We start from the raw sequence: 16197 nt of genomic DNA on the forward strand, positions 1-16197 counted from the left end.
TGCGCTCGTAGAATTGTGCATTTTGTAATTATAGCGACGGTTTTTTACCAGTATACTTAAAAAATTTTCCATCTAATTACATGGTGATAAGTTAAGAACCTGCGTTAAATAGTTTGTTTTGTGATTTCGTGTCATTCATTGTAAAATGGTGGGTTTACGTTTATGGGAGAGCTTTAAGAGATACTTCATTCCAGAAGGTAAGCATTAGTTCAATAATATAAACTTGTAGCGATACTTGGATACTGCATTCCAAACACTTTCATTTCAAACACTATAAGATTAACACATTAACGATATTAAGATATTAAAACAATTCCTTAAATTTATATAAAAACAACACCAATAACTTCCAAATGATGAAAAAATAGCCCAGATAATAATTTTTCAAAAATCTGGAACAGTCTCAACTCATATACCAAACAAGTTATAAAAAAGTTAAAATCTAATAAATAAAATATAACAGAGCAACAATATTTACGACCTTTAGTTTCATCTTGTGTAGGTTTATAATTGCTTGATCTCTGTGTTATCTACTGTTGCTTGGAACTAACTTCAGATCACTATATAACATTACTTTTAAGCCAATATTTCTGCTCGTTCTAAGGGATAAGGGTGGTTCACCATAAACACCTTTTTTTTTTATTTTTTGGACAAATTTTTCATTTTTATTTTTTTATGCTGGTGGCATTGAAAAATACATACAGCCCTAAATTTTAGCCCTTGTACCACCAACCCCTATTTTAAATAGCCATATATTCTTTATATCCCTAGATGATAAAGGTGGTCTACCCAAACATTTTTTTAAATTTTTTGTGTAGAATTTTGTTTTTATTTTTTTATGATGGCGCTTAAAACAATACTTACAACCATTAATTTTCACCTTTCTACTACCAACCTCTTATTTTGTAAAAGCCATATTAGTGTCGCCGAATTAGTTGTCATACTCATTGGAAACGACTTGACCGACTTTTATAAAAAAATTTATGTATAATCGGTTAAATATTGTATTCTCAATTTTCTTCCACATTCATAAATTATGACTTAGTGTTTATTATAAAACTTAAGAGGTCGCTGGTTAAATGATATTAGATAAATAATAATGAAGAAAAAAATGCAATATTTTGTTTGTTAATAAATTAGCGAAAAATAGCCAATACAACTGTGAATAAATTACGAAATTAACTAGCCATACTCATTATTGTTGTCTATACAAAGAACACGGACGTACCCTTTGAAATATTGAAGTCGTATTCCTAGCCAGGGAAATCTCGTTGGTACCACGTCGGGACGCCCGCCGTTGCTCGATAGGACCAGACCCGATCACACTAGGTCCGTTTGGTTCGCTGTCTTGGGATGAAGTGATTTGAGACTTAATACGGTCAGAAAAGAACCCTCTAACTCTTACGTGTGGTCTGTATACCAAGAGGGTACACCAATAAATCACTCTATTGTATTGCGATTTTGAGTGGCGATAATTTAAGTTAATTGTCACGGTAATACGAAACCATACACTTGTTTTTATATTTTTGACCCAAAATACAAAAGAGAAGCCAAATTCTCAGCACTTAAAACATAATAAATGAGATAACCAGTTTAACAATTTTACGAAATAACAGGAAGCAATATATTTTAACAAAGTCGTTAGAATACAGCAATCCTAAATGATTTTCAAATATTTAAACTCTTTAATTTTATTATTTTATACTAAATTATATGTTCTTGTTAAAACTAGGAAATAGTATACTGCTAGGAAATACTTGAGTGTGGATAATTAAGCAAGCAATTTTACTTATTACGGGTTTAATTAATGTTTGTAAATAAAAGATAAATAATGTCATTATAGTATAATAATGATAGCTATATACTACGAAATAAATATCATAACATAAGGTGCAGAAGTTTGAAAAAAAAATTTTTTGAGAAAAGGCTCTCTGTTATACTCGTAGTTTTACGATTACTCGATTTTATTTTAAATCTAGACTAGAGCATACCAGAAATTATGTCATTAGAGAAACAATGAAGACGAAAAAATCATTCTAACTTTTATCAACGGTAACTGGTTTCCTTATCTATTGAAAAGAGACTGGTTAAAAATGCTCCAGACTTAAAAACCTATGAGATTGGACGCGCTTGAGCTCGAACGATTTGCTGAGAAAAACCCAAATCAGAAAAGAATTTGCCAAAATTGTTACCGATCTTGGATGGGAGAAGGCACTCGAAGAAAAAGACGAAAGAAAAGGGGTGGCCCTGAAATATTTAGAATGGGTACCACCACAAGAATTAAAATGAGAGTCGTTGGCCAAAAAGGGAACAGAAGGAATGGTATTGTGTTTTTTTAATTGAAGTAAACTATTAATATTGAACGACACTTAGAACTTTAACTTTTAAATTGAAACTGAATGTTTGTATAAAACATTTATTATGTACAATATTTATAAAGTATTTTTATGTATTTAAAATAAAGGTACATTGGTATTGTAGGGTGTCTAAATAATAAAACGAGCGGTTCTAATTTATATAAAGTATTTGTTTAAAGTTTTTGAGCAGTACGATATTATTCCCTTATCAACTAACTAAAACTAACAGCAGCGCTCTTTAAATAGGGAAATCGTTATTTACTAGAATAATCTGGAATAGTCTAGAATAGCAAGAGATGTTACCATTATATGGGGTAAGTCAAAATAAGTATCTGTGACAATATTAAAGAGATTTATTCGTCATGTTCCGGAATTTTTTATTCCTATTCTTTTTTTGTCTACAACTGCTTCATATATCAAAAGTGATGTTGAAGCGGACGTACACTAGAGTTCATATCGTTCTTCCGATTATTCAATTCATCAGTAGTTAAGGAAACGCTACGAAGTCACGTCTTACCAGCGCAAAAGTTTACACTCCTTCTTCTTCTTGCGCCACTCCTATCGGAGATTGGAAATCATCAATAATTCATTAGTTGTACAGCCAAACCACTCTCTCAAATGATGCAACTATGACATTCTTCTACGGCCTGGATTCCGTTTTCCCTCTATTTTCCCTTGCATTATATTTTGAAGTAATTCGTATTTATGTCCTCTCATCAGGTGACCCAAATATTCGAGTTTTCTTCGTTTGATCGTTGACAAAGTTTTTGGGTCTTTTCCTATCCTTCGCATTACCTCAAAGTTTGTGACTCTTTCAACCCAACTTATCGTCAGCATTCGACGGTAGCACCATATCTCGAAACTTTCAATATTATTTATGTTGTTCTGCTTGAGAGTCCAGGCGTCTACACCGTACAATAGCGTGTTAAATACGTAGCCCGTTAGCATTCTTAATCGGAGAGGGATGCTTATATCTCTGTTGCAAAAGAATTTCCTCATCTTTACGAAGGTGGCCCTGGCAATTTTGATACGTCTTTTTATTTCATTGTTTTGGTCTCCAGTTTCGTTTACAAAACGGGTTATCACAATTTAAGAGCATCAACTTTACATCCTCTCTATGACTTTGTATCATATTCTGTTTTACAATAGTTAAACGCTACAGATAAATTAAACATATCACAATATTCAACAAAGACCAGCTATTTTCCAAAATATTATACTTTAGAGAAGGATTATATTCCCCTGTGGCCAACTATAAACAAAACAGACACACTTAATATTTTGAACAATCGATTGTATAATCAGAAAGACAAGATAGCCTCTTTGAACTGGCATTTAACTTCTAAGTAGGTTCATGGCTTCTTATTCTAAACAAATTGTGGGAATGCAAATTGACGTCCACAATTTATTCATAGATTTCAGACAGGCCTACGACCTAATTAATAAACAAGTTATATCTAATATTTCATAGCTTTAATATCTCCAAAAATACATCCGACTAGCAAAAGCAACAATGGATTCCCGTCAACAGGAACTATCAGAATACAAAATGTGAATACACTGAAAATTTTTTTAAAACTCAAGGGATTAAAGCAAGGAGACGGGCTGGCCCCGACACTATTCAACTTAACTCTCTAATATGTGATAAGACAATCGAATATAACAAGAGCTAATCTTCTATCAAATAAATCAATACCGATTGTCGTCTATACCGATGATATCAGCATTATGTCTCGCATAACGGAAGAGACGACAGAAATATGTTCCCAATTAAAAACAGGGGCAGAAGAGACAGGACTAGAAATAGATATTAAAAAAACAAGAGAAATTCAAAGAAAAAACAGTATAAATACAACACTATTATTAAAACAGTAGTATGTTATGGGTGCGAAACATGGGTGATGACAAAAAATAAAAAAAAGGTAGAATTCTTTGAAAGAAAAGTCCCAAGGATGATATTTGGACCTAATAACAAAAAAGGGGTATGGAGATACAGGTACAACCATGAACTGTACCAACTGTTCAAAGTGACACTGATCTCAAAATTCGTTCAACTTCAAAGATTTGATGGGCTGGTCATGTAATGAGAATAAAGACAGAAAAATTGTCAAAAAGAGCCCCAAGAACCGTAAGGTTTTTCAAACACCACTTTGAATATTTCTTCAGTAATTTCTTCATCATAATTGAGATATCTTCGTTATCGTTGCCTATAAGTACTTGATCATCTGCCCATATGTAATAAGATGTACAAAGTGTCGCTCCATCTTTATAAGCATTCGGTAACACTTAAGGTGACAGGCATCTAGTTTCTTCTAAATGTATATTAAAAGTGAAGTTGAGGATAAGTAGTAACCTTGTTCTAATCATTCATTCACTCTAAAAAATTCTGATGTTCTTGTACCCACTTTTACCACTATGTCATTTTTATAAACATATATTATAAATAGCTTTTACATAATAGTATACATGATTTATGTTATTATTTCTTAAAACTTTATATATTTTTGTTAACCGTATATTATTGTAAGCTGTTTCTGGGTGAGCAAAAAAAGATGGGTATTGAGGTTCCTTTCTTGTTCCGTGGCAATACAAAAAATTCTTTTAATAATTTAATTTTATCTGCCCCGTCATATTGACAATTCAGACATACATTATACATTTTAAAGGAGATGCCTTTAAAATGATATGGTCAATATTTTTTAAGGTTCGTTCCTGGGAAGACTTTATTGGAAACTAGTTCATTCGATGACATGAAATGATCTTTAGCTTGAGAATAACCATGTAATCAATAACCTTGTAGAGCATGAGAAACAACAGGAACAAAACTCATTATACCCTCTCGACATGGTCAGTATTTGGACTTACATTTAGTTATTTACCAACTTACCGATAGTCGTATTTTGTTTCTGTTGATTTATTATTTTTAATATTGTTAACCAGAGGAAATTGCGACGCAATTGGTTTCACTTGGTATAACAAGACAGTTTCTTTGATTGTTGTTTTTTTACCATTTTTTTTTCAGGACTATATGTCCATTCATTTAATCCATTTAATCATTCCATTAAACTTTTTGTGTATTTTTTCATGCGTGTGTATATATTTGATATCTCATTCTCTATTTTTGATATAAGGTTGATGTTGAAAAATGTTGACAGTATCATTTTAAAGGCATCTACTTTGAAATTTATCTCTGAATTGTCAATATGAAGAAGGCATATAAAATTAAATTATTAGAGAAATTTTTTTGTATTACCAAGTAACAAAACAAAATATTTTGTTTAAGAATTGTTTAATATTGTGGATTAAAAATCGAAGCTTCGAAAACTGTTTTGTAATAGTGCGCGAAAGTTGCCAATTAGTATTACAAACTTTCTTTATTTGCGATTTTTAAAAAATGTTCATCTTCTGCCTTCTACCGGGGGTTGAAAAATAAAAAAAAAATAAAAGATACGAACTCATGATTTTAATTAAAACTTTAAGTAATAACTACATGTTATTATTATAAAAATAATATCCAATTGAAATATCTTTGAAATATGTCATTTTAATTCCTCTACCCACTATCTACCCTCCCATTTAATTCTTACTAGTTATTGTTCATAGTCCTTTTTTTACTCAAATTTTTAAATATGTTTGCGCGAATCAATTTGCGCCTTGACAAAACTGTCTCTTTTTGGAGACCCAACAACCGTTGAAGATGCTTCTGTTACGAGCTTCACAAATCTCTCTACAGATTGGGTATTACAGGGATATGTAGCGATGTCTATGAGTTTTTCAGGAGAACCGGAAATAATATTTTTTCAAACCTCTACTTTCAAACTTTAAAATAATGGAGGGCAAGTTATTTTATTGTTTTGTCAATCAATCAGATCAATATGGTAATCTGCGTCAAAATTAATCTGTGGAATAATAACAGGTCTTAGTTTTTGAGATAAGAATGCGACGAAGTGCAAGCTCTTCTAGATGCAGGCGAGTGTCATGCAGCACACATAGTAGAAGATTTTCCGAATGTACAAAATAGGCATTTCTTTGAAGTAAAGGGACTATAACACTTTTTCAATTTTGCTCTAGATATCGACTACGTTTCTGATGTTGGATTTTCAGTTCTAACATAAAGACGTAGAATGTTAATGATTTAACTTTTTAGGGCTTCGGTAAATCGACAGAACATTCCCCTGTAGCAATTGCATCACAGATTTGAAACAAATATTTTTGATCGGCGCTCACGTCAATTAAATCTACTTCTGGTAATGCACAGTCCATATTATTATAGTTTATAACTGGCATATTTTCGCATTGCTATTTGATTTCCTCTAGTTCCCGCAAAAGCTCTTGGACCTTGAGTTTGACCGTCAAGCTTTTGGAAGAGATGCCTTAGAGGCAATTTATTAGCGTGAAGCTAACAGACAAATATTTTTTAACCTAACTTTAACTCTAGTTGAGAAATTACACCATTTTGTCTTCCCGTATTTACCACATGTCCATCACAGCCTACTACCACTCGTTCTTTTAGATTATATCTATAGCTCTCTGTAAAGTTCACAATACATTGCCAAACGCTTAGAGCCGATCCAGAAAGAGGTACGGTGTTACCTAAAAATATAGAGCCTGGTCTTAATGTAATGAAACATGCTCTTCGAGTGCGGTTTTTCTGTGGTGCTTGTTTTCAATATTTTCGATAACGAAGGTTTTATCTTTTCTTCCGTCAAAATATATGGTCTTCAAAGACCTGCTTCAGAGACTGCTCTTATCAGTTTATTTCTGTCCATAGACTTTCGTGTTAGCATTGGTAACAATTCCAAGGTTGTGTAGCACTGCCGTTACCACAGCTGCTGCAGATCTGTCCGATAGTCCATAGCGGTCACAGACTTTGGCTAAGGTAGGCAGTTTGAAATAATTTTGCGTACACTGCATCTATATATTAATATTGGCAGGTGAAGTGGAAGGCAATTCATGATCTATTTCTATATCAGTTTCTGTCTTTCGCTTTCTTGATAAGTTAATGCTGCTCTCATTTTAAACAAATTGTTGTGGTTCTTTTCTTTGCATCTTTTTTTTCCATTCTTCTGGCCTTATTTGTTAGCGTAAAGGTTTCCTTTACATCGATATTTCCAGTAATCGTTTTTCTAGGTCCCCTTTGATCTAGTAAAAATCCCCGTTAATTTGTAGGTACCTTTTTTCCTTGTCTATCCACGCAGACGAGTGTTCTCAGTTTGAAATTCCTGGACACGTATTTTCTAACTATCACGTTTCTTAACTTCCGGATATTTTCCGAAGTTTAAAATAGGTACTTGTGATGTGTGCTTAATAATTGAAAAAAAACACGTTTTCTTGTTATGGTGGGAATGAAAGCTTTCTGGTCCTAATGTAAAGGTACGTTTCCTTTAAAATCTGCAGGGGTACCAGTTAACGGACAGTTAATGTATTGCCTATGCTCGGACAAGATATTGAAGACGGTGACCCATACATTTGCAGGGATTGCACTAGCGAGTGTCTAGCGAGTTTAGTATAACGTATCTTTGAAGAACTTATATTTTATGATACCATCGCCGAAGATCACAAAACTGTTTAATTTTCACGACTAACTGCAAACTAATGTAAGTGCGCGACAATACTGAAAGTCGCAGCACTCCCGCAGATAAGTCTAGACTAAACACATCAGGACCGCCAGGACCCAGTAACATTTGCTGGGTATTAAAATTCAATTTGTCATTTTTTTATTAAATTTTGCGATTATCGATTCACTCTAGTTATTAATACGCCGGACCGTCAAAATAAATGTATTTTAAACTGAAATTGTGGATAATTCCCTTTAAAAATAAGTAAGTAATGAATTAAAATGCCCAAAGAAAACAGCTTCAGTACAAGCGACAAAAATGTTTACATTTTGTTTTCGATTAAAGGCATTCGTTACGCAATTGTTAGTTAGCTACCCACGCAAAACAATATTTTATCAAAAATATTTATTATTTTGTGCGATAAAAATAATTTATATTTATTGGACATTACAAATTGATTTGTTTTAATTTCCCTTATAAACAAGTTCCACTTGATTTGGTCTAGCGTAACTGTTTACATTTAGATATAATACAAAACGTGTTGATAAAAATAATTGCTTTTTTATCTTACAACATAAATATTTCCTAATGACAGTAAAAGAAATCATTGACTTGATGACGAGTATTATAATACATTTAAATCGTTTGTAATTAAAGTATTTTTACAATAAATCACACACCTAATTAAATATAGTATATTATTGTAGTATGTATTACGTCATATTCATTAAACATATGATATACGAGTATTATGGTATTAGACATTACTTATCTTGCTTATATGTCGAAGTCACAACAAAATATCGAATTTGTAAGTCCCCATATTAATAGCAAAACATTGATAGTATGAGGTGAATGATATGCTTAGAAATATTAAATTACAATACTCCGTATACTACAGAATTCCAACGTCTAATCTCATGTTTATTATATGAGCAACTAAAATAGTGACTAACCTACCAGAACAAAAATTCGTATTTTATTTTATAGGTTTTTATATTATGCTGTCTCCATAAAGTGAATTACAGAAAGTTTCTGTAAATATTATCGGTATTTAAAATTTTAGCGGTCGGTACGTACGAGAAGTTAAATAATACCTTGTTTTCTACTTATTCCATTTAAAGTAGACGGCCCTTAGATACTAGTAATACTAGTATTTATAATGAGATATTTTTTAGGAAGTTGTCTGTTCTAAACCAATAGTACTGAAAGCAAATTGACTTAGTGTACATCTTTTATTTATTCTTGATACACATTTCAGAATTCTGAAAACCTGTACCAGCTATTACAGATGTAATAGTGGATGGCTACCATATGTTTTTTACCTTGTTTTACCATATGCTTGACTAGGTATACTTTTTGAGTAAGAGTTAGGTTATGTTAGATTAGGTTCAATCATAGACATATAATACAAGATAGACTAATCGTTGCAATACCAGCCCGTTCCTCCCAGTGCGACAGAGAAAAGTTACTCAAAGCATTCCTTACATCTATTTCTAATGGATCGAATTTATTGACCACATGACCTTCTCATTGGCCACTTAAGTCACGTGGTCCATAAACCTGGCAAATTAAAAAGAGATGCCGGGACTGCTTTCGTCAGTTTTCTGTCGCACTAGGAGAACGCGACTGTATCTCACCAATCAGTCTATTATTTGTATTATATGTATATGGATTCAATATGAGTGGTCACTTAACCACCCTGACTCTAACTTTAGTAAGAGTTATATTGTGTCCTCGGATCTAGGGTTTTCCGGTCGCGTACGATGATTTTTGGCACTCCTTGGTCAGCCTTGGAATCATGCAGCTGATCCTCTTCTGGCAATTTTGTCAGTTTTTTCATTGCCGTATATTTCCCGGTGATCTGTCCATCTGTAACTCATACAAATGTGGTAGTTTTAGGTTTCACCAGTCTGTCAAGTTCTTTTTTTAGCATTTTAACACGAGCTTAGAGTCCACGTTAGTTGTTGAAAGGTTGAATAAATTACTATCTGAAATGCAGAGGTATATAGTTTGTCTCAAAATATATTGTTTTGACTTTCCCGTCGTTAAAGGATTACTGGTATTATCGCCATTAATAATAGACAAATACGTTTTAAATTTCTACCTAACCGCCCAGGGTTGAATCAGGTACGGCTAATGTAATTAGTCATTAAAAATCTCTACTTGCTACTGTGTGTATAGTATATTAGTGAAGATTGTTCGTAACAAATATGTTTCGTCCACGGAAAAATAATCGCTCGAGATCTACTAAACATAATCAAAAGCATTTGTCATTGGACGCAAAAAAATAGTTAAAAATGTGTGTCATACTTTAATAGATAGGGGCCTAATCAAACAGAATGTTGTGAAAAGAACATATTTACTTACAAAAACGTCGATATCGTCGACAAAGGCTATTGTAAGCGAACAACCATTGACAGGACGAAAAAAAGTAGTAATTTTTAGTCTCATTATTTGGACAGTACTCAATAAGATATTATAAGAAGAACAATAAGTTGTTCTTTACGAAAATCAGATAGTTCCTACGTTAGATAAATTAAATTGAAGTTATAGGAAGAAGAAACAAATATAGATACCACTCTCCATACAGTCCTTTCTAAAATAAGTTTTAAACACTTGAAGAACTGAGTATCTCTCTGAAATTATAGGTTAGAAAACAAATCTATCATATATCTGGATAAAACATGGTTTGATACTTATGATATAGTATGTAAAAGCAGGTCGATTTTAGTAAAAAATGTCATACGAAAGCATCTTTAAATAAAGGAAAACGCATAACAATAATTCACGCCAGTTCGAAAGATATGTGGGTTCGAAACTGTTTGTTCTTATCTGCAAAGAAAATCAAAGACTTCAGCTTAGACTATCATGAAGATACCAGTGCAGAACGTTTTGAAAATTGGTTTCAAAATTCTCTTTTGAAAAATATTCCTGAAAGTAGTGTAATCGTCATGGATAACGCAAGCTACTACAGTCTACAGCTACAAAAAGCGCCAAACAAGTACTAAAACTGAAATTTATGAGTCTTTATTAAAAAATGTTAATTATTTTAAAGCCATATATATATATATATATATATATATATATATATATATATATATATATATATATATATATATATATATATATATATAGACTAAAAATTACTACTTTTTTTTGTCTTGTCAATGGTTCTTCGCTTACAATAGCCTTTGTCGACGATATCGACGTTTTTGTAAGTAAATATGTTCTTTTCACAACATTCTGTTTGATTAGGCCCCTATCTATTAAAATATGACACACATTTTTAACTATTTTTTTGGGTCCAATGACAAATGCTTTTGATTATGTTTAGTAGATCTCGAGCGATTATTTTTCCGTGGACGAAACATATTTGTTACGAACAATCTTCACTAATATACTATACACACAGTAGCAAGTAGAGATTTTTAATGACTGATTACATTAGCCGTACCTGATTCAACCCTGAGCGGTCAGGTAGAAATTTAAAACGTATTTGTCTATTAATAATGGCAATAATACCACTAATCCTTTAACGACGGGAAAGTCAAAACGATATATTTTGAGACAAACTATACTTTACTAGTGAAATATAAATGGTTAAATTTCCACCAATACTATTACATTATATATATTATATTATATTATAATATTATATTTTCACATATGGGCCTTCTACAGATGTAAGCACGTCTATTTACCAGGTATAACACTGCAGCCTGGGTTGTATGTTTCCTCTGTCCATTGGAAATATACTTTAAGCCTTTATCTGGATACTCTATGGTCAGAAGTCATCATTTATTATTGTTGCTACCTTCTTGTTACCCATATCTTTCCTCTCTTGTCTCGTTATTCATTTTTCCAACTAGTTTGGACGAAATATTGTCAGGACGGCAGTGCTTTTTTCATGTACTAAGGTTATATTTTACGAGAGTTTAACCATCTCTGGCCTATCGCTTAAGGCAACACTTTTTCCTCTGTACCATGCATCTTCGATCTAGAGACGACGATAAATCGCTAGAGCTCCATTTCCTGTCTATCGTAAGAGGGTACTAATAGAACGGAATGAGAGTTGAGGAACCGTCGTTTGAGGTGTCCTGATCGTAGATACGTTCGCTGGACGCTTCACGCACTGGTAAACTATCTGCGTTCCTAGTATCCAAGACGAGCTCACATGGGGCCACTCTATTCTCATTCCACAACACCAGATTGGTGTTATACGAACTGCGACTCCATACGTGTGGCCACAGCTGGACTTGAGTCTGCGGCACGTGCCCAGTATGACGACGAGTGGCAGATGAGAGTCAGCCATATCCGTCTATTGTGGCTTATTAATATCTTCAGTGTATCTTGTATTATTACAGCCGTTCATATATATCATATGCTTGACTAAGAATAGCTCCCAAAGTCAGATTAAAAAGTGTTGTTGTTAAGGCATCACCTTACCTAACTTCATTTAATATCAAATGCCTCTGTTATATCTTTATCTATTCTCACCATGGCTTTGGATGCCTTCAAATTCATTTGTGTAACTTTTTTGGTACTCCTAGCATGGATAGTTCTTCTAACATTCTTTGTATATCTACTTTATTAAACACCTGTTTGAAATCAATATACAAGATGGAAATTGGTATTTTATATTCAGCACTTTTTTCATGTATACCTCTTAACATATGCATTTGGTCTACAGTTGAACTCTTTGGTATGAAACCACATTGGTATTCACCATTTATTTCTTCCGAAACCGATTTAAGGTGCCTGTATATAATTCCTGATAATATCTTGTAAGCGGTATTTAACATTGTTATGTCCCTATAATTTTCGCGGAGTCGTTTGTATCCTCTCTTGTACATAAAAAATATGATTCCTACTTTCCAATCCTCTGAGATGACCTCTAGTGTCCATATGCGGCAGATTAGTTTATGGATATGATTATACAGCACATGTCCACCATTCTTTTGACATATATAGTTTCTTTGAATATTGTTTTCTCAACAAGTTATTCTGCTGTGTGATGAATTATTTCTTCTTCTTGGATTTGTTATTTTTTAGTGTTTAAGAGCTCCTTGTACCTTTTCATTAGTTTCATTCACTCTTTCTCGCTGTTAAGTGCCACGTTTTTGTTCTTGCACACTGTATTGCTTGTCTTCCTTGTAAAATTTGTTAGTTATTTCTTCTGTTATTATAGACTGTAAGTTGTAATTTTCTATTTAACATTTTTTTTTTGTTTTCACACATTCTCCTTGCATTCCTTCTAAGTTTTTTATATACCCTTCGATTCAGTCGGAAATTCCTTTGTAGATATTTCTGCCTAACTGCCTTTTTGCTAGTTATTACTTGTTGTCAATCTTACTCAAATTATTCGTCGCTCCTTTTGCTTGAGGTTTCTCCTAATGATTCCTTTGCTATATTGGTAATTGTCGTTTTTATGATATTCCATTCGTCTTCGATGATATTTTCTTCTAGTCTTTCATTTAATATTAGCTTTATTTTCTGCTGGTACTAACTCTTCTTCTTATGATTTTTAAACCTATATGTGTTCCATTTTCTTTGTTTAGCACCTTTCTCTTTTGTTATCACTGATACTCTTTATTTTATCTTTGATATGAACAAGAAATGATCCGAATCACAATTTGCTCCTCTATAAAATCTAACATCTGTTACGGAGGTTGCCCAGCTCCTAGACATTGGTAATATTTGATTAAAAATTTAATAGTAATAGTCGTAAGGTAAGTATTAATTAATACATAATTATAATAAACAAGTAGTAAGTATGTATATATACTTTTATATCTAAAGAGTTGTAAGTATTTCAGACTGATTTTGTATACTTTTGCGATAATTTTTTTTCTCCCTTTTGTTAATAATGTATCATTTATTTAACCATATCTGTTAAACAAAGAATCTAGTATGTGTAATCACATTTCCATATAGCATTTCTACTTTTACATCAGAAAAGAGTAATTTTATTATATGGGCTAGGCAGGCAACAATTTTTTACTTTGCCCTCAAATAATGTACAAACTACATATTTTCGTTTTATTTGTTTACCTATCATTAAATAGCTAATACACAAATGAATAAATAAGGATGGGCGTTTTAAATTAGGTACAATTTGATGACGCATCTTTACACCGATGAAATAGGAAATTTTAATGACCTTGATTTCTAAGCCAAAATTTATTCTCTATCAATTCAATAAACCAAGCCCAGATTTGTAGTATAGTTTATTTATTTTATATTGCATGGATTTTTTTGTAAACTGTCACAATTTTCCAATTGCTATTTTATTAGTAATCAGTTTGATACAGAATATTGTTCATAATTTTTGAATGATATAATATCTAATTTTATGTAGTTGTATGTAATTAGTAAAAAATAACTAAAGCTAAATTGAAAGATTACATTGTCAAACCAAGAAAATCTTTATCAACATATACATACCCCTCGAAGATAAAATTTGAGTGAACTCGACTACAAATATAAGAATACCATCCTCATGATGACTTTTGAGTTGACTAGTGATCTGAAAATATTTCTTTAATATTAACTTTTAGGAAACGGTTTATTGCAAATAAACTGCAGCTATTTAACGTTTATATCTATATTTAACTCTTACTTAAATTTTCCCTGCAGTAACCAAGTTGAGTAAATCAGACCTCCCATTGTTTCTCATAATATGTCCAAAGTACTTCAACATCGTTTTTTTATTGCGACAAAAACGAAAATCTAAAATAAGTGTAGAATCACAGAATATGCTGAAACAAAGAAACGATCTTCTGAGACAAAACAAAAGAGACATTGTAGAATTGAAGAAACTTAATCGAGTAATAAGAAAACAGATAAAAGAGGACATTTAAAACATCAAGAAAACGATATAGAACAAGTGATAGAGAAAAATCGATGACTCAAATGTACCAAACCGAAACTAGGAAAGAAAAACATAATAATCATTAAATATGAAGAAGGACAACTAGAAAACAAATCTGATATAGCAAACTCAATTGAAAAGTTCTACGCCGATGTGTATTGTTCCAGAAACGATCCCCCTAACTCATCAAAGCAGAACCTGAAAAGTCAGATAAAAAATGTCAATTCAGAAATAATGCCCGAAATAAGCCACGAAGAAATAGAAAAAGCAGTAAAATAAATAAAAAGGAATAAAGCTCCTGGAAGCGATGGAATCCTAGCAGAAATGCTGAAGGAAGGCGGAGAAGAAGCCATCACATATTTAAAAATACTATTTATTAAATGTCTATTCGAAGGCAACATACCCGAACAGTGGAATACTGCTAAAACAATACTAATACACAAAAAGGGAGACACCACAGACCTGAAAAATTATCGACCAATTTCACTTCTTTTACAACTTTACAAAACCTTTACATAGAATATTACAAACAGGTTAATTAAATTTGACGGATATAAACAAGTAGAATAAGCCGAATTTAGAAAAGGGTACAGCACCTGTGACCATCTATATACTTTGAAAATCCTAACACAAAAGACTAACTAATACAATCTCCCATTATGTCTGGCTTTTATAGATTATAAAAAAGCTTTTGATAGCGTAGAACTGTGGGCAATAGAAGAAGCATTAGTCAACAACCGGATCGACTCCAGGTACAGAATATTAATACATAATATTTACGAACAAGCTGAAATGATAGTGACGTTGGGTAGTGGAATCGAAACAAGATTAGTAAAAATCAACCGAGGCGTAAGACAAGGAGACACAATATCTCCAAAATTATTTACAGCTGCCCTAGAAGATATCTTTAAGTCAATATAAGTCAATATAGGAAAATGTGAGAATTCCTATTAACGGAAGATACTTGAATCATCTTATTAATAGCCGACACGTGGAATGCACTGAATACGATGATTGATGAGCTACACACAGAATCCCTAAAAAAAGAACTGAAAATGAACTTCAGCAAAACTAAACTAATGTGAAACAAAGATGAAAAACCTATGATAAACATCCAAGGGACAGAGATAGAACACGTAAATGACTATACATATCTGGGTCAAAATGTGAAGGTAAGCAAAGGAAATCAGACTGCCGAAATAAGCAGACGTGTAAAAATGGGATGGGCAGCATTCGGAAGATTCTCATACGTGCTTAACACTACGGAAAAAGATGACGAGGAAGACCGGAAATGTGGTCGCTGGAGCGACGATATTAAAAGAACTGCAGGACCAATGTGGAAACGTCTTACAAACAACAGTGACGAATGGCGAGAATCAGAAGAGGCTTATATTCGGCATTCCGAATA

The 16197-nt window shown here is 32.5% G+C and overlaps 1 protein-coding gene across 2 annotated transcripts in view; it reads left to right on the plus strand.

The window, feature by feature from the left end:
- Picot (putative inorganic phosphate cotransporter protein picot) overlaps positions 1-16197 on the plus strand; it is a 218289-nt gene that overhangs the window by 53660 nt on the left and 148432 nt on the right. The window contains exon 1 of one of the 2 annotated variants that reach the window (XM_072543633.1): positions 131-197. The exons of the other annotated variant lie outside the window; for it this stretch is intronic. Within the exon in view, the coding sequence (XP_072399734.1) occupies positions 146-197 (52 nt within the window). The 5' untranslated portion in view covers positions 131-145. Of the gene's footprint in view, positions 1-130; positions 198-16197 lie in introns of those variants that run through there. 2 annotated transcript variants of the gene reach the window in all.

The sequence above is a fragment of the Diabrotica undecimpunctata genome, chromosome 9 (assembly GCF_040954645.1).
Source record: "Diabrotica undecimpunctata isolate CICGRU chromosome 9, icDiaUnde3, whole genome shotgun sequence".
Taxonomy (NCBI): Eukaryota; Metazoa; Arthropoda; class Insecta; order Coleoptera; family Chrysomelidae; genus Diabrotica; species Diabrotica undecimpunctata.